This window comes from Mobula birostris, chromosome 14 (assembly GCF_030028105.1).
Source record: "Mobula birostris isolate sMobBir1 chromosome 14, sMobBir1.hap1, whole genome shotgun sequence".
Classification (NCBI taxonomy): domain Eukaryota; kingdom Metazoa; phylum Chordata; class Chondrichthyes; order Myliobatiformes; family Myliobatidae; genus Mobula; species Mobula birostris.
The window spans coordinates 86258555-86276906 of NC_092383.1; the positions used below are offsets into that span (position 1 = coordinate 86258555).

Consider the following 18352-nt stretch of genomic DNA (forward strand, 5'->3'; position numbering starts at 1 on the left):
TGGGAAACAACTTTGCCACATCCACTCTGCCCATGCCTTTTAACATTCAAAATGTTTCTATGAGGTCTCCCCTCATTCTTCTAAACTCCAAGGAATACAGTCCAAGAGCGGACAAACGTTCCTCATATGTTAACCCTCTCATTTCCGGAAACATTCTAGTGAATCTTCTCTGTACCCTCTCCAACGTCAGCACATCCTTTCTTAAATAAGGAGACCAAAACTGCCCACAGTACTCCAAGTGAGGTCTCACCAGCGCCTTATTGAGCCTCAACATCACATCCCTGCTCCTATATTCTATTCCTCTAGAAAGGAATGCCAACATTGCATTCGCCTTCTTCACTACTGACTCAACCTGGAGGTTAACTTTAAGGGTATCCTGTACGAGGACTCCCAAGTCCTGTTGCATCTCAGAACTTTGAATTCTTTCCCCATTTAAATAATAGTCTGCCTGTTTATTTTTTCTGCCAAAGTGCATAACCATACACTTTCCAACATTGTACTTCATTTGCTACTTCTCTGCCCATTCTTTCAATCTATCCAAGTCTCTCTGCAGACTCTCCGTTTCCTCAGCACTATCGGCCCCTCCAACTATCTTCGTATCGTCAGCAAACTTAGCCACAAAGCCATCTATTCCATAAACTAAATCATTGATGTACAATGTAAAAAGAAGCGGCCCCAACACTGATCCCTGCGGAACACCACTGGTAACCGGCAGCCAACCAGAATAGGATCACTTTATTCCCACTCTCTGTTTCCTGCCAATCAGCCAACGCTCTATCCACGTATGTAACTTTCCCATAAATCCATGGGCTCTTATCTTGTTAAGTAGCCTCATGTGTGGCACCTTGTCAAAGGCCTTCTGAAAATCCAAATATACAACATCCACTGCCTCTCCCTTGTCTGGCCTGGTAATTTCCTCAAAAAATTGTAATAGGTTTGTCAGGCAGGATTTTCCTTTAAGGAATCCATGCTGAGTTCTGCCTATCTTGACAGATGCCTCCAGGTACTCTGTAATTAAGAGGATATGGTGGATAATCACCGTCTTTATTCCAGAGTAGGGACTTCAAAATCTAAAGAGTCTCGTCTGAAGGTGAGAGGAGAGTCTTAGAGGACTGGGAGGGGTAGTGTTTTCCACACGGAACAGTATGTGCATGGAAAAGGTCAGAGGAAAAGTCCCAGCCTCCCCAAGGATTACATCTGCACCAGGTGCACTGAGATGAGGCTTCTGAAGGACCGTGTTAAGGTGCTGGAGATGGAAATAGATGACCTTCGGCTAATTAGGGAAAGTGAGGAGGTGATAGATACTACCTATAGAGAGGTAGTGGATAGCACCCCTGTGACAGTCCCCCTCAGAAATCGATCTATCGTTTTGGATTCTGTTGAAGAGGCAGACCTGACAGAGGAGGACCACAGTGAACGAGACTCTAGCATTCTGCCCAGTGCCAAAATCAAGAGAGCAAGAAGAAATGCGGTAGTTATAGGGGACTCCATTGTAAGGGGGACGGACAAGAGATTCTGCGAGCCGGACGAGGATACCCGGATGGTGTGTTGCCTCCCTGGTGCCAAGGTACGGGATGTCTCAGATCGAGTCCAGAGTATTCTGAGGAGAGAGGGCGAGCAGCTGGAAGTCTTGGTACATATTGGTACCAATGACATAGACAGAAAAAGAGAGGAGGTCCTGAAGAAAGATTGCTGGGAGCTAGGAAGAAAATTGAAAAGCCGGACCTCCAGAGTAATAATATCAGGATTGCTGCCTGAGCTGCACGCTAATGATGGTAAGAATAGCAGAATTAAGTGGATGAATGTGTGGCTAAGTAACTGGCGCAGGGGGCAGGGCTTCAAATTCTTGAATCACTGGGATCTATTTTGGGGAAGGTATGACTTGTACAAAAAAGATGGATTACACCTGAACTCAAAAGGTACTAATATCCTAGCGGGATTGTTTAATATAGCTGTTAGGGAGGGTTTAAGCTAAGTTGGCAAGGGGAAGGAAACCAAGATGTTAGGATCGAGGAAGAAGAAAATAGAAATAAGTCAAAAATACCGTGCAGCAAAGATGGTAAAAAGGACAGGCCGATGAATATACAGGATAATTTGCTGCAAAATAGATACATAGCACAAGTGGCAACAGGTACCGATCTAAATGTACTGTATTTAAATGCACTCAGCATTAGTGGATGACCTTGCTGCACAGCTGCAGGTTAAAAGGTATGACATTGTGGCCATCACCGAGTCATGGCTAAATGATGGATGTGATTGGGAGCTGAATATCCAAGGATACACAGTGTACAGGAAGGATAGGAAGGTAGGTAAAGGGGGCGGCGTGTCCCTGATGGTAAGTAACGATATCAAATCAATAGAATGAAGGGATATAGGATCAGAAGAGGTAGAATCCTTATGGGTAGAATTAAGAAATGGCAAGGGTAAAAAGACACTAATAGCAGTTATATACAGGCCTCCAAACAGCAGTCGGGATGTGGACTACAAGTTGCAGCTGGAAATAGAAAAAGCGTGTCAGAAGGAAAATGTCAAGATAATTATGGGGGATTTTAATATGAAAGTGGATTGGGAAAGTCAGGAAGGTAATGGATCTCAGGAGAGGGAGTTTGTAGAATGCCTACAGGATGGCTTTTTAGAGCAACTTGTCCAGAAGCCCACCAGGGGACCGGCTGTTTTGGATTGGGTGCTGTGTAATGAACCTGAGGTGATTAGGGAGCTGGAGGTAAAGGAACCTCTTGGAAGTAGTGATCATAATATGATTGAGTTCAGTTTCAAATTTGAAAAGGAGAAGCTGGTATCAGGTGTATCGATATTTCAGTGGAACAGGGGAAATTACAGTGGTATGAGAGAGGAACTGGCCCAAGTCAATTGGAAAAGTAAACTAAATGGAGGGATGGCAGAGCAGAATTGGATGAAATTCCTATAAGAAATAAGGAAAATGCAGGAAAAATATATTCCAAGAAAAAAGAAAATCATGAATGGAAAAATGGCACAAATGTGGCTAACGAGAGAGGTTAAGGCAAAAATAAAAGCAAAAGAAACGGCGTACAAGGAAGCAAAAATTAGTGGGAAAAATGAGGACTGCAAGACCTTTAAAAACTTACAGAAAGAAACTAGGAAAGTCATTAGGAAAGAAAAGATGAATTATGAAAGGAAGTTGGCGATTAACATAAAAAAGGATACTAAGAGTTTTTTTTAAATATATGAAGAGTAAAAGAGTGACAAGGGTAGATATGGGACCGATTGAAAACGATGCTGGAGTAATTATAATGGATAACAAAGAGATGGCGGAGGAACTGAATGAGTATTTTGTATCAGTCTTCACAGTGGAAGACATGAGCAATATACCTGATAGCCAGAGGTATCAGGGAATAGAATTAGGTACAGTCAAGATAACTAGAGAGAAAGTGCTTGGGAAGCTAAGTGGACTAAGAATAGATAAGTCTCCCAGCCCGGATGAGGTGCACCCAAGGGTTCTGAAGGAGGTGGCTTTGGAGATTGTGGAAGCATTGGAAATGATCTTTCAGGAATCAATAGACTCTGGCATGGTTCCGGAGAACTGGAAGGTCGCAAATGTAGTTCCGCTATTTAAGAAAGGAAGGAGGCAGCAGAAAGAAAATTACAGACCTATTAGTCTGACATCGGTGGTTGGAAAGATATTGGAGTCAATCCTCAAGGACGAGGTTATGAAATACCTCGAGATGCATGACAAGATAGGCCGAAGCCAGCATGGTTTCATGAAGGGAAGATCCTGCCTTACCAACTTATTGAAATTTTTTGAGGTAATCTCGAATAAGATTGACAAGGGAGAGGCTGTGGATGTTGTGTATTTGGATTTTCAAAAGGCCTTCCATAAGGTGCCGCATATGAGGCTGCTTAATGGATGAGAGCCCATGGAATTATAGGAAAGATATTGAAATGGGTGGAGCATTGGCTGATAGGCAGAAAGCAAAGGGTGGGAATAAAGGGATCCTATTCTGATTGGTTGCCGGTTACTAGTGGTGTTCCGCAGGGGTCGGTGTTGGGGCTGCTTCTTTTTACGATGTATATCGATGATTTGGATTATGGATTAAATGGTTTTGTGGCCAAGTTTGCGGATGACACCAAGATAGGTGGAGGAGCAGGAAATGTTGAAGAAACGGAAAGGTTGCAGAGAGACTTAGTCAGTTTAAGAGAGTGGGCAAAGAAATGGCAGATGAGATACAACGTTGATAAATGTACGGTTGTACATTTCGAAAGAAGAAATAATCGGGCAGATTATTATTTAGATGGGGAGAAAATTCAAATATCGGAAGTGCAAAGGGACTTGGGGGTCCTCGTGCAGGATACCCTAAAGGTTAACCACCAAGTTGGATTGGCGGTAAGGAAAGACGAATGCTATGTTGGCCTTCATTTCAAGAGGAATAATGTATAAGAGTAAGGAGGTGTTGATGAGGCTCTATGGGGCATTAGTGAGACCTCATTTGGAATACTATGTGCAGTTTTGGGCCCCCTATCTTAGAGAGGATGTACTGATGTTGGAGAGAGTTCAGAGAAGATTTACGAGGATGATTCCTGGAATGCAGGGGCTAACATATGAGGAGCGTCTGTCGGCTCTTGGATTGTATTCATTAGAGTATAGAAGGATGAGAGGGGATCTCATAGAAACGTTTCGAATGTTGAAAGGGTTGGACAGAGTAGATGTGGAAAGGTTGTTTCCCTTGGTGGGTGAGTCCAGGACAAGCGGCCATAGTCTTAGAATTAGAGGGTACCCAGTTAAAACAGAGATGAGGGGAAATTTTTTTAGCCAGGGGGTCGTGGATTTGTGGAATTCGTTGCCACATATGGTTGTGGAGGCCCGATCATTGAGGGTGTTTAAGGAGGAGATTGACAGGTATCTAATTAGTCAGGGTATCAAAGGATATGGGGAAAAAGCCGGAAATTGGAATTAGATGGGTGAATAGTTTAGCTCATGGGGGAGCTGTGGAGCAGACTCAATGGGCCAAATGGCCTACTTCTGCTCCTTTGTCTTGTGATCTTGTGAAGTGTTGGAGGTGGGTACAAATACACTATTTAAAATACATTTGGACAAGTTCATGTACAGGAAAGCTTTAGAAGGATGTGGACCAAATACAGGGAAATGGGTGAAACTCAGTAAGACACTGTGGTCGGCATGGACGATTTGGGCCGAAACACCTGTACCCATAACCTGTAACTCCATGACTCTGCAGCATCCTCTCTAAACTGGATTACACTTCTGAAAGTTTAAATTCAGAATTCAATTTCGGAGGGAAGGCCTCAAAATCCCCAGCTTTGCCTGCTGTTGGCAACCGAGATGGAGGACGAATCGTTCGGATAGAGATGGCGCTCAGTACTCGGTGTCAGAGAGCTGATCAGAACTCAAAGTTTTCAGATGACTCAGAGTCGGACCGTGGTCGGGTATGGCAGAGAGAGTTTTTCTTCCTTCTCCCTGAGATGTGGGACATTTGAGAGACTTCGAACTTTTACTGTGCTCATGGACTTCTTCATCAAGTTATGGTATTGTTGCACTGTTGTAACTATATGTTATAATTCTGTGGTTTTGTTAGTTTTTTTCAGTCTTCGTCTGTCCTGTGTTTTGTGATATCACACCGGAGGAAATATTGTATCATTTCTAAATGACAATAAAAGAGGACTGCATGTCTTCATAATCTAAAAAAAAGTGTGACAGCTTATGGACTCAGCCAATCAGATTACACTTCAATTTCAAAGTTCAAAGTTCAAAGTACATTGATTATCAAAGTATGTATACTATATACAACCCCGAGATTCATTTTCCTACAGGCAGCCACAAAACAAAGAAACCAAATAGAACACATTTAGAAAAAAAACTGTCAAATCGTGCAAACCATAAAAGTAAGCAAATTACATTCAGAACTGAAATTCGTGAAAATGAGTCACAGACACAAAGCCAGTCATCACTGCAGCCAATTTAGGAGCCCATTAATTGAAGGCCACAGCGTCAGTTCAGGACAGAGATATATCAGCCTTGTGGAGCTTAAGTTGAACACTGGCCTATCCCTCACCTATGACAAACATTGCTGTAGTGTTTTACAAGAGATTTGAGCGTTTATTATCCTGTTCAGAATCATGAAATGCAGCAGCCTTGTTTGTATCTCTAAATCCATTCTTTCTAGTCCTTTCAATATTCGATAGGATTCAATGACGTACCCCTTCATCAAAATCAAAGTAAAAATTTGTTATTAGAGTACATACTTCTCACCACATATAACCCTGAGATTCTTTTTCTGCGGGCATACTTAGCAAACCTACAGAACAGTAACTGTAAACAGGATCAATGGATAAGAAACTGTGCAAACTTTGACTTTCACTTTGACTTTATTGTCCCCAAACTTGGCCACAAGGTCATCAACACTGTCATCCAAATCGTTGACATGAAATGTGAAATGAAGTGGTTCCAACACAGACCACTGTGGAAAACCTTGAGTCATTGACAGTCAAACAGAAAGGCACCATTTTGTTCACGCTCTTTGCCTCCTGCCAGCCAGCCGATCCTCTTTCCATTCTAGAATCTTTCCAGTACTACTGTGGTTTCTTCTTCAGCAGCTTCAAGTGTGGCACCTTGTCAAAGGCCTTCTAAAAATCCAAGTAAGCAATATCCACTTTGTCTATCCTGCCTGTAATTTCCTCAAAGAGTCTTAACTGATTTTTCAGGCTAGATTTCCCCTGTATGAAACCATATTTAATCATGTGCCTTCAAGTAACCCAAAACCTCATCCTTGATAATGGACTCCAACATCTTCACAACCACTGAAGTCAGGCTAACTGGTCTTTAGCTCCCTTTCATTTGCCTCCCTCTATTCTTAAAGAGTGGAGGAACATTCCCAATTTTTCAGTCCTAGAAAACCATTCCAGAATCCAGTTATTCTTTAAAGATCACTTCTTATGCCTCCACAATCTCTTCAGCTGCCTCCTTCAGAACACTGGGGTGTAGTCTATCTGGTCCAGGCAACCTATTGACCTTCAGACCTCTCAGTTTTCCAAGCACCTTCTCCTTAGTAGTAGCAACTACACTCACTCCTGCCCCCTGACATTCTCGAATTTCTTTCATACTGCTTGTTCAGAGTCCTTCCTTTTGTTTATATGACAGTGTCACTGTCTCACAACTGGACACCCATTCTCACATCTTCAATGCAGAAGTCACAAGTATGAATGGAATTCTTTCTTTTTCATGGAGGTGCAAGTCCAACTATGTTTGAGATGCTCCACATCTTCCAGGAGGAAGTGACAGACTTAACTGTTTACTGCACTTTATTTCTACCCCATGGAGGCTGCAATGTGTAGCTTCTACAAATGCAAAGACATACCTTACTCTCACTAGAAGTATAAGAGCAGCAGTAACAGAGTAACAAAAAGAAATATTTAAATGTATCCTCTCTTGAAAGTAGAACTTACTGGTGCCATTGATTTCTGTCACGTAACTGCAGATCTCTCCGTTGTTGAAGACTGTCACTTTAACCATTGCACTGTATTTTACTCCAAGCTTACTCGAGGCTTTGCAGTAATATTGATGGTGCTGCTGGTTGAAGGATTGACAACATAGAGCCTGTTTATTGGTATCTGAGATCTTTGGATGCCCAGATGAGGTTTGTTCATACCATGTGTACTGAATGGGAAGGGATCCCTGGAGAGACTCACAGGAAACTGACACTGAGCCCCCAAGACGGGAGACATTTGCTGGTGACAGATATCGAAGCACAGGAACAGACACAGGTTCTGTGGGAAGGAATTCAACAATCAGACTCTGAATGAACATCTGAAAATCAAACACTCTTCTGCCACTTTATTAGCTACACCTGTTCATCTGGTCATTAATGCAAATATCAGATTAGTCATTTATGTGGCAGCAACACAGTCCATAAAATCATGCAGACATGGTCAAGATGTCTGGTTGCTGTTTAGGCAAAACATCAGAATAGAGAGGAAATGTGCTCTTAGTGACTTTGACTGCGGAATAATAGTTGGTGGCAGATGGAGAGGTCTGAGCATCTCAGAAACTGTTGACCTCCTGGGATGTTCAGGCACAACTCTCTCCAGAGTTTACACAGAACGGTGCAAAAAAACCAGAAAGTATCCAGTGAGCAGCAATTCTGTGATCAAAAATGCCTTCTTTATGAGAGAGGTCAGAGGAGAATGGCCGGACTGGTTCAAGCTGACAGAAAGATGACAGGAGTTTAAATAACCATGTGTTATGACGGTGGTGTGCAGAAGAGTATCTGAACCTTGAAGTGAGTGGGTCAGAGCGGCAGAAGACCATGAATGTACACTCAGTGGCCTATTTATTAGTTATGAAGATACCTAATGAAGTGGCCATTGAGTGCTTAAAGGCAGCAACTTGTGAGATATCCGTCACATGTTTGGTGGCTTTCATGAGAAAATGACCTGCCGTAGAAAGGGAAATATTTGGCACTGATATTAATGCAATGGTAGTTAGGGATGGACAGTGTCTGGACAAAGATCTTGTAATCTGTGCAGAGGCTGAGCAGGAGGAGGAGAAGAATGCTGTTCTTCAGACACATCCACGAGATGGGCATTTCTCCATTCAACAAGCTTCACCCTGGGATCAGCACATTGTCACTCCCCAGGACATCTAATGCACAGACCCTTCCCGGAGAAAACATGGATGAGACATTTATTCTACTGAAGGGACAAAGTCAATCACTGAGAAACCTACCTTCATGTACTTCTAGATGTAAATAATATCTCGTATCAAGACCTGGTGTTCTAATTCCACAGCTGTACCATCCTGTATCTCCAGAGTGGTGATCATCCACAGTAACAGTAAATATTTTCTGTTCTGGGTTATCTGTGATTGACACTCGTCCACTCCGTCTGTGCTGCCCATTTGTTTCCACTAAAACTGAACACAGTGGAGTCCATCCATCACACCAATACTTTTTGTGTGAGCGGTGCTTTTCTTCATAGTGACAATCGATTGTGATCGCTCTTCCCAAAACTCCTTTTACATATTTCTCTGCCCACAATGCACCTGAAACTGAGGGAGGCATTTTCAGTTTTGAGGGGAAAGGACCAATTAATGCAAACTAATATTTTTGAACATGACGATAAAAAACCCGTCCAGGTCACGTCCAGCAAGTGGCACGTGTTACCACGGCTAATGATTTTGGTGTGAAGTGCAGTCAGTGCTGTTACTGTGTCAGCTGTGTCAGTGCTCTCTCCCCTGTGTCAGTACATTGTGGGTTCACTTCCCACTCCAGAGCCCTGAGCAGAAACCCAGGGCTGACCCTCCAGTGCAGTACTGGGGGACAGCGGCAATATTAAACTTTCAATTACCTCCTATCAGCCCTTCAAATGTACACAAAGTTCCCAAAGGATTAATTTGGAATACTCCCAGATTTTTGTGTGTGTGTGTCTCAGATTCCAGGAAATTGGAACTGGAGGCGGAGCCTAACGGCAACTCCTTTGCTGACATTTTGGAAACATCTCTATTTCTATCTTTTGATAGCTCTTTTTTCCCTCTCAAGATTCTTCTGTAGTCCCTGACCTGAAGGTTACACACTCAATTCAGTTCTTGGTGGAAATGGGACCTGCTTTCGGGGCCTCACGACTGGTCGCTTTTCGATATGCCAAGGATGCAGCCTGGAAGGTCAGCGCGCCTTCAGGGTGCCGGCTTTTCGTGGCTCTGGAGGCAGGCGGATTCAAGGCTGGTGAGTCGTGGGAGTACACGGAAGATCGTAAGCGGCGAGCTGGCTGCAGGTTGTGTGCCCAGAGGCCCGAGCCTTTTGGGCACAGGGCTTGGAAAATACAACACAACAGAATTTTAACACCATAAATCAGCAAGTCGCTTTGTTATGCCTCCCTTCTACCTGTGAAACAGGGACACCTCTTTTCCCTTATTAGGGAGCGAGAGCGCCTGCGGTATGTTGAATTACCGGGTGAATGAATAGTCTTTGGGGTACTGCAAGTCTGTGTCTTTATTTATGCTTTGCTGCATGCTTGAGTGCTCAGTGGGTGGGGTGTTGATGCTTTTTTGCTGGTGGGGGAGGGGGGATCATTGCTTTGCTGCTGCTTATGCGTGAGAGGGGGAGTTGGGGGGTTCTTTGGGGTTCTAACATTTAATTGTCATTCATTCTTTGAGGCATTCCTCTGTTTTTGTGGATGTATGCTCAGAAAAAGAATTTCAGGATGTACATTAAATGTATCTATTGAAACTGATTGAGCTGGAAGTTGGTAGGATCATTTGAGATCATGTTTCAGTCCTCTCCATTAGGCTGGTGTCCTGATTTACTCCTCACTTACAGACCAGTTTATAAACTGCAGAAAGAAACCCCTCATGATGTCTAAAACCAGGCCCTCTGGTTCTGATGGAAACTTTATATTTTGTACCTATCAAGTATTTCTCTGTGTAATTAGAAGGTGGTGCAATAGTGGTCATTAGTACTTTAGTGTCTAGAAATCCAGGTGCAATTTTAATTTCTTTAAGGATACATTAAGAGTTTATGTAGATAATTTATTAATTATTTCTGGATTAAAAACACATATCAATAATGATAATGATCAACTACCAGACTGTCAAAATCCCATCTGGATCAGAAAGGCCTTTCAGGACAGAAATCTTTCATCCCTACACACCCTGGTTTACCTTTGACTCTAGATCTAGTAATGTTCTTTACTAATTGCCCCACTGAAATGGTCCAGGAATGACACTGATTTCAAGACAATAATCTCATAGTGATCCCTACATTGTGAAATCAGATTCCAGAAATGGCAGACCTGATGTTCTCGCTTAACAGCCACCAGGAGATTTCTCCACCTGGACATATTCTCTCCTGACTGACTCCATACTATTCCCCTTTTCTCCTTATCTGCTTCACCTCTCTCCCACTTGAAACTCCACACCTTCCCCTCTCCATTCTATTTGCCGACTGTGCTTCACCCCTCCTCAATCCCCTACCACCTAGTGGACCCAGTCTCACACCTCCCCCTCTTCTATTTATACTCTATCCCTCTCCACTCACACGTGACGCAGGGTCTCGACCCAAACCGTTGACATTTCCCCTCTCCCTGAAAGAAGCTGCTTGACCCAGTGAGTTCCTCCAGGAGTGAACTCTGAACTCCAGTTTCTGACATCTTTAGTGTCTACAGGTATTCAAATACTGTTCTGAAAATGGTGTATGACCCCCAAACCAAAACTGATGATGCAAATGTCCAGCGCAGTTTGTTACTCACCGGGTAGGAAACCAATCAGAAGAACTGAAGTCCACATCTTTTTATTCGCAGAGACCCAGCCAGGACCTATCTGTCCTCAGAGAGAAATAGCTGGGAAATAAAAATGAGGAAGAAAGCAGCAGGGAGTTTGATCAAAAACCACAACTGGAGAGTAGGAAGTGACGATCTTCAAAGCTTTTAGCTATATTTAGCAAGAGAGAAACTTTCAAACAGTTCCCAAGGATTAAATTAAATGCTGAGAAGAGCTAAAATATCAGGATTAGAAAATATATCAACGGGATGAGTTGCAACATAAAAGGCAGACAAAATTGAAAAGAGTGAATACAGGACTGAAGGTGTTATATCTGAATGTGCGCAGTATACAAAATGAGGTAGATGATCTTGCAGCACAGTTGAGGATTGGTAGGTGTGATGTTGTAGGCATCACTGAATCATGCTGAGAAAAGATTCTAGCTGGAAATTGAATGTCCTGGGATACATATTGTATCGAAAAGACAGGCAGGAAGGAAGATGAGGTGGGCTGGCTTTATTGGTAAAACATGAAATCAAATCATTAGAAATAGATGACATATGGTCAGGCAGCTTTGAATCATTGTGGGTAGAACTAAGGAACTGCAAAGGTAAAAAGACACTGATGGGAGTTGTATACAGACACCCAAACAGTAGTAAGGATGTGGTCTGCAAGTTACAACAGGAGATAGAAAATGCATGCCAAAAGGGCAATGTTACAACAGCCACAAAATGCTGCAGGAACTCAACAGGCCAGATAGCATCTATGGGCCAAAATGTCGACTGTACTTTTTTCCATAGATGCTGCCTGGCCTGCTGAGTTCCTCCAGCATTTTGGGTGTGTTGCTCAGACTGCCAGCACCTTCAGGTTTTCTCGTGAATGTTACAACGGTCATGGGAGACTTCAGTGTGCAGGTAGATTGGGAAAATCAGGTTGGTGCCGGTTTCCAGGATGGAGAATTTCTGGAGTGCCTATGAGATGTCTTTTTAGAGCAGTTTGTGGCTAAGCTCACTAGGGGATCAGTTATTCTGGATTGGGTGTTGTGCAATGAACCTGGATTGATTTGACAGATTAAGGTAAAAGAACCCTAAGAAAAACTAATCATAATATTGTGACACCGCCCCTGAATTTCTAATGACCAGCACTATTTATTGCTCTTGTGTTCAAATGTTTTTATGGGATTATGGTGGGAAGTTCCAGTTCTTTTATTGTTACATTTTAGCTTGGATTATACAGTTATTTGCTTGTGTATTTGTGGGTCACCCTAACTGCAATGGAGGTGTGTGATGGTTACCTCCCCCATCTGTATGAGACTGGTTGGGTTCACTCTCCGGGTCATGGTTCCTAGTCTGTTTTGGGTTTATAACAATACAATGGTTGTTGAGTTCAATGAGTTTCCTCGTCTGTCATTGTGGACCAAATGTTCGCCACATTGGTATCAGGAGTGGGATGCAAAATTGACAATGAGATTGAAGGGCTACGACGTTGTATAGAGTGCCTTAAGACACGCGTAATAAGTCCAGGACCGAGCAGTATGCCTGCCCCGTACCGAGCTCATGAGATGAGACCCCAGGGAGGACCTGGGAACCGAGCTTCGTGCCTTCCCAGGGAGCCCCGACGGAGAGAGCGTACCAGTCAACCCAACCTGGCGGACACGGCGGAGCGCAACACCCGCCTCTGTCACGACCCGCACCAGGGAATGCAAGATGTCGTAGCCATGGGAGGATGGGCATGAGGCAGATGCTGCTGGAGCAAGAGGAAGACCAAAGGGCCTCAACGATTAGCGCCACAAGATCAACCCTGGAGCTCCCCAGATACAACAGTCCAGCCGCCCGGAGCAAGTCAAACTTGCCTCATGGCACAACAGGTAGAGCCCGCCGAGGTGGCTGTGCACTTTTCCGTGGTGCTGGAGGGGTAGACCCTGTGAGCCCTCATCGACCTAACGCTAGACAAGCAGCATGACTACCGGGCCCTTGTATCAGTGCTGGAGCGCTGTTTCGAGCAATGAGGGAAGAACTGTGCCACAGACGGTGCAGTACGGAGAAAGCTTGGGGGCCCCTGCAGCAGATCACAGCCACTGTACTCAGCAAGGCTACCGCCAGTTCCCTCCTGCAGCCCAGGAAGAGCTTGCCCTCTGCACTTTTGTAAACGCCTTCGGCAGCATGTTTGCCCAACATCGGCAGAATCATTGGCTGGGGCAGAGAGGGCAGAAGCAATCTTAGTCCCCCAGAGACATCCCTTTTGAACAGCGATGAAGAGGTAGGAAATAGGTGTGATGTAGAAGGGGCCTTTCATGGAAACTCAGCATACAGTACTCCACTTCATTCCCTCTCTAAAGGCTGTGCCCACTCTTTAAAGTAACTTTTAGAGCTCACCTCTTCTGAATTCTTTTCCCTCCGTTGGTGCAATTTCAAGAGCTCTGATGTGATTTCACTTTGCTTTAGTTAGATGTGAGGGGAAACCTACTGAATGGAATTACACATTCACAATGGGTAAAAGCCACGTCGGAACTGTTCCTAAACCAACTCGGCTCCACTTTGACAGGAAATGGTCTGTGTAAGTAGACAACCGCTGTAGTTTCTATTTCTCATAGAATCATAGGGCAAAGTAAATGGACAGGTCACACTTGTCTAAGGAGAAGACATTTTTATCTTACCTAATTCACCTCCATATCCTAACTCTGCATACTTTTGCACAGATTCTCAGTTGCTAGCTTCCCAATATTCCTGTTCACCTGGTTAGATCTTTCAATGTTAGTCAAAGTGTGATCTATCCAGATTCATGCTGTGCGATTCCCTGAGGCAGATGAAGTCTTAGAGTGTCATGGTCCAGTCAGTGAAGTCTGCATTTCTGTTCACGGTCCAGTCCATCAATGCTTGTTCTGGGTTTTCCTGTTTTCTCTCTTGTTCTGTTGGGTGCCTTAATTGAGGCACCTGATTCTCAATTCGGCCTGGCACATAAATACCTCTGCAAACCTAGGGATTGTTTTGGCTGGACTGTTCCCTTCCCTTCCTTCTGAAACCTTTGCCTGCAACCTTGTCAAGTTCAGCCGCCGGAGTGAGACCAGAGCCTTGCCGTGCCAAGAGAGGGAACTATCTGTCATTGAGTTTGGAACTGTCTCTTTGTGTCCCTCTGTTTAGTTTCCATGTTCTGTGTACAAGTCCCAACCCTACATCTTGTGCTTCCCAAGGAGGAGTCCTGACTCTGTGGTTCCTGTTCCTGTGCTCAAATCCAAAGCTCTCTGTTGCTGTGTTCCAAGACCAAGTCCAGGCGCCATGTTCCAGCCTTGTCTAAGTCTGAGCTTTGTGTCCTTATCCAGTTCTGGTGCCTCGCCCAGCCCAGTGCTGGAGATTCCTCATCCTGTGCTGGATCGCCCAATCCAAATCCTCAGCAGACATCCCTGCCCTGTGCTCCAAGGAGGAGTCCCAGCTCCGTACCCAAGAGCCTAACCAAGCCGAGTCCAAGAGCCGAGCCAAATCTAGTTCAAAAGCCACGTCCTGTGCTGGAGTTCCCTCGTCCAGTCCAGGAGTCCCTCGGCCTATCCAAGCCACATTCAAGAACCTCGTGCTGTGCAGGAGTTCCACATCCTGTCCTTGCCAAGATCCTAGTCCTGAGTCCCAGCCTAGACCCGGGTTCCGGTTCCGAGTCAAGACTCAGGTTCCAAGTCCCAACTAAGACCCAGGTTCCGGGTCCTTGTCCAGGCTCTGGTTGCAAGTTCCTAGTCCAGGCTCTTTGTTCCTCATTCCACATCCGGGTTCCGTGCTTCTAGCCCAAGTCCTAGCCCAGGCCCTGAATCCTCGCCCAGGGCCTGTGTCAATGTCCAGCATTGTTTCTTCCCTTGCTTTCCTGACAAACCTAGTCCTGTTCCTAGAACTTCAGTGTCTGTGTCTTGCATTTGGGTCCGCTACCAGCGCCCCCCTTGTAACAGAGAGAGCTTCAGTACAAGGGATAACAATTCTCACATGTCACACTTGTTGGAGAAACAATACAGGATCAGAATCAAAATCAAGTTTCATATCACTGGCATACTGTATGTCCTGAAATTATCTGTATCGGCACCATCTTGGAGTTTAACTAAACAATGTTAATTGTTCAACTGCCTGGACTGCTGAGCTCCCCCGGCATTTTGTGTGTGTTGTTTCATTGTTCAATCTTAATTTCATTGCAGTGCGAGGGTTGAGATGATCCAAGAATGTGGCTGATTTATATTGTCCTGAATTTTCGTTGCTGATTTTGCAATTGTTTATAAACACTGAATTTCACATTGTACAGAAATGGATAAATGATAAAAATAATTCAGTATAGATAGAGAGCTTTTGTTACTTTGGGTTTGTTACATGTGTTTTAGGAGAAAACAGTGCAGTATATTAGCCATGAATGTATGTCTGCTTAAATTCTGTACATTGGGATATAGTATGAGTGCTGACTCTGTTGTATCAGTCACTACTGTCATCTGTGTAATTTTCACTCTCAGCAAAAGATGTGGTTAGAACTTCTGTCTTCTTTATTTATCTTCCCAAACAGAATATAGGGAAGTACCAGTAGATGCTATATATAAACAAATTGTTCTACCCTCTTCCTGTATTTTCCCATCACTTTTTGGAAAACTTCTCAATAACCATTGTGCTATATGCTGATGAGAGCAAGTGCAGAGATGCAAAATATCTTCAGATCAGCATTTTTGTTTCAGCAAGATCACTGAACAACAATAATAATTCCATGAAGTAAAGGCCTTTTGACCTTTGTGTTTAAAATTAATCCCAATCCTGTGCACAGCTGTAAACACAACTATGGGATCATAAAATGTTTTCCAGTTGGTTTTTGGGAAGTTATCAAAGAACTGAGGCTTTATAAGGTATTGGTCAGACTGCACTTGGAATATGTTGAACAGTTTAGGAAACCCTATCTATGAAAGGATGTGCTGTATTTGGAGAGGGTCCAGAGGAGATTCATGGGAATGATCCCAGGAATGAGCAAGGTTAACACATGAGGAGCGTTTGATGGCTCTGGGCCTGTACTTGCTGGAGTTTAGAAAAATGAGGGGGAAATTTCATTGGAATCTCTTGAATAGTGAAAGGCCTGGATGGAGTGTATGTGGAGACGATGTTTCCTATCATGGGGGAGTCTCCGATACAATGACATCCCTTTTGAACAGAGATGAGAAAGAATTTCTTTAGTCAGAGAGTGGTGAACCTGTGGAATTCATTGAAAAAGAAGGCTGTGGAGACTACGTCATTGTGAATATTTAAAGTGGATGTTGGTGGTTCTTGATTAGTAAGGGTGTTGAAGGTTATGTGGAGAATGGGGCTGAGGTGGATAATAAGTCAGCCATTATAGAATGGTGGCACAGACTGATAGGCTGAATGGCCTAATTATGTTCCTGGAATATTGTCTTCTGGTCTTATGCTCTTAAGTGATGGAACAATGAAGGCAGATGATGGAACAATTTGTTTAGTCATAGTCATAGTCATAGTCGTAGTCATACTTTATTGATCCTGGGGGAAATTGGTTTTCGTTACAGTTGCACCATAGATAATAAATAGTAATAAAACCATAAATAGTTAAATAGTAATATGTAAATTATGCTAGGAAATAAGTCCGGGACCAGCCTCTTGGCTCAGGGTGTCTGACCCTCCAAGGGAGGAGTTGTAAAGTTTGATGGCCACAGGCAGGAATGACTTCCTATGACGCTCAGTGTTGCATCTCGGTGGAATGAGTCTCTGGCTGAATGTACTCCTGTGCCCAACCAGTATGTTATGTAGTGGATGGGAGACATTGTCCAAGATGGCTTGCAACTTGGACAGCATCCTCTTTTCAGACACCACCATCAGAGAGTCCAGTTCCATCCCCACAACATCACTGGCCTTACGAATGAGTTGGTTGATTCTGTTGGTGTCTGCTACCCTCAGCCTGCTGCCCCAGCACAAAACAGCAAACATGATAGCGCTGGCCACCACAGCCTCGTAGAACATCCTCAGCATCGTCCAGCAGATGCTAAAGGACCTCAGTCTCCTCAGGAAATAGAGACGGCTCTGACTCTTCTTGTAGACAGCCTCAGTGTTCTTTGACCAGTCCAGTTTATTGTCAATTCTTATCCCCAGGTATTTGTAATCCTCCACCATGTCCACACTGACCCCCCGGATGGAAACAGGGGTCACCCGTACCTTAGCTCTCCTCAGGTCTACCACCAGCTCCTTAGTCTTTTTCACATTAAGCTGCAGATAATTCTGCTCACACCATGTGACAAAGTTTCCTACCGTAGCCCTATACTCAGCCTCATCTCCCTTGCTGATGCATTCAACTGTGGCCGAGTCATCAGAAAACTTCTGAAGATGACAAGACTCTGTGAAGTAGTTGAAGTCCGAGGTGTAAATGGTGAAGGGAAGGGGAGACAAGACAGTCCCCTGTGGAGCCCCAGTGCTGCTGATCACTCTGTCGGACACACAGTGTTGCAAGCACACGTACTGTGGTCTGCCAGTCAGGTAATCAAGAATCCATGACACCAGGAAAGCATCCACCTGCATCACTGTCAGCTTCTCCCCCAGCAGAGCAGGGCGGATGGTGTTGAATGTACTGGAGAAGTCAAAAACCATGACCCTCTCAGTTACATGAGGCATCCATTGGTACTTCCTTAAATTCTGTTTTGTAAGTCATGTAAAGAGCACAGAAGTTCTCAGCATATCCACTGAGAATTGCTTTGGGATGTCCTCAGAAAGGGAAAGGGCCCCTTTCAGAATCAGAATCAGGTTTGTTTTAACTGTCTTCTGATGTAAAATTCCCTGTTTTGCAGCAGAAAAAAAAACGAGCAAGTTCATTCCCTCAGACTATTAATGAGTTTGGGTTTAACAGGTCCAGATTCACAAGTGGGACCACTGTAAATGGAATCATCTCGGGCTAATCAAATCCCATCAGATAACCCTGACTTGTAGAGGTCAAGAGCTCCTAACAGACTCTAGTGTTTTTGCTTCACATCCTCACACAGCAGGTGAAGACTATTGTGTCATATTCCTCCTTGTCAGTGAGGCATTTCAAAGTTTAAAATTCAAATTAAATTTATTATCAGAGTACATATATGTCACCATATACTACCCTGATTGTAGTTACAATAATGAA

At 44.0% G+C, this 18352-nt stretch overlaps 1 protein-coding gene across 1 annotated transcript in view; it reads right to left on the minus strand.

Moving 5' to 3' along the window:
• Positions 1 to 18352, minus strand: part of LOC140210053 (Fc receptor-like protein 5) — a 69109-nt gene that overhangs the window by 15700 nt on the left and 35057 nt on the right. Inside the window, 2 exon segments of the mRNA XM_072278831.1 lie at positions 7435 to 7755; positions 8714 to 9034. Coding sequence (XP_072134932.1) covers positions 7435 to 7755; positions 8714 to 9034 — 642 coding nt within the window.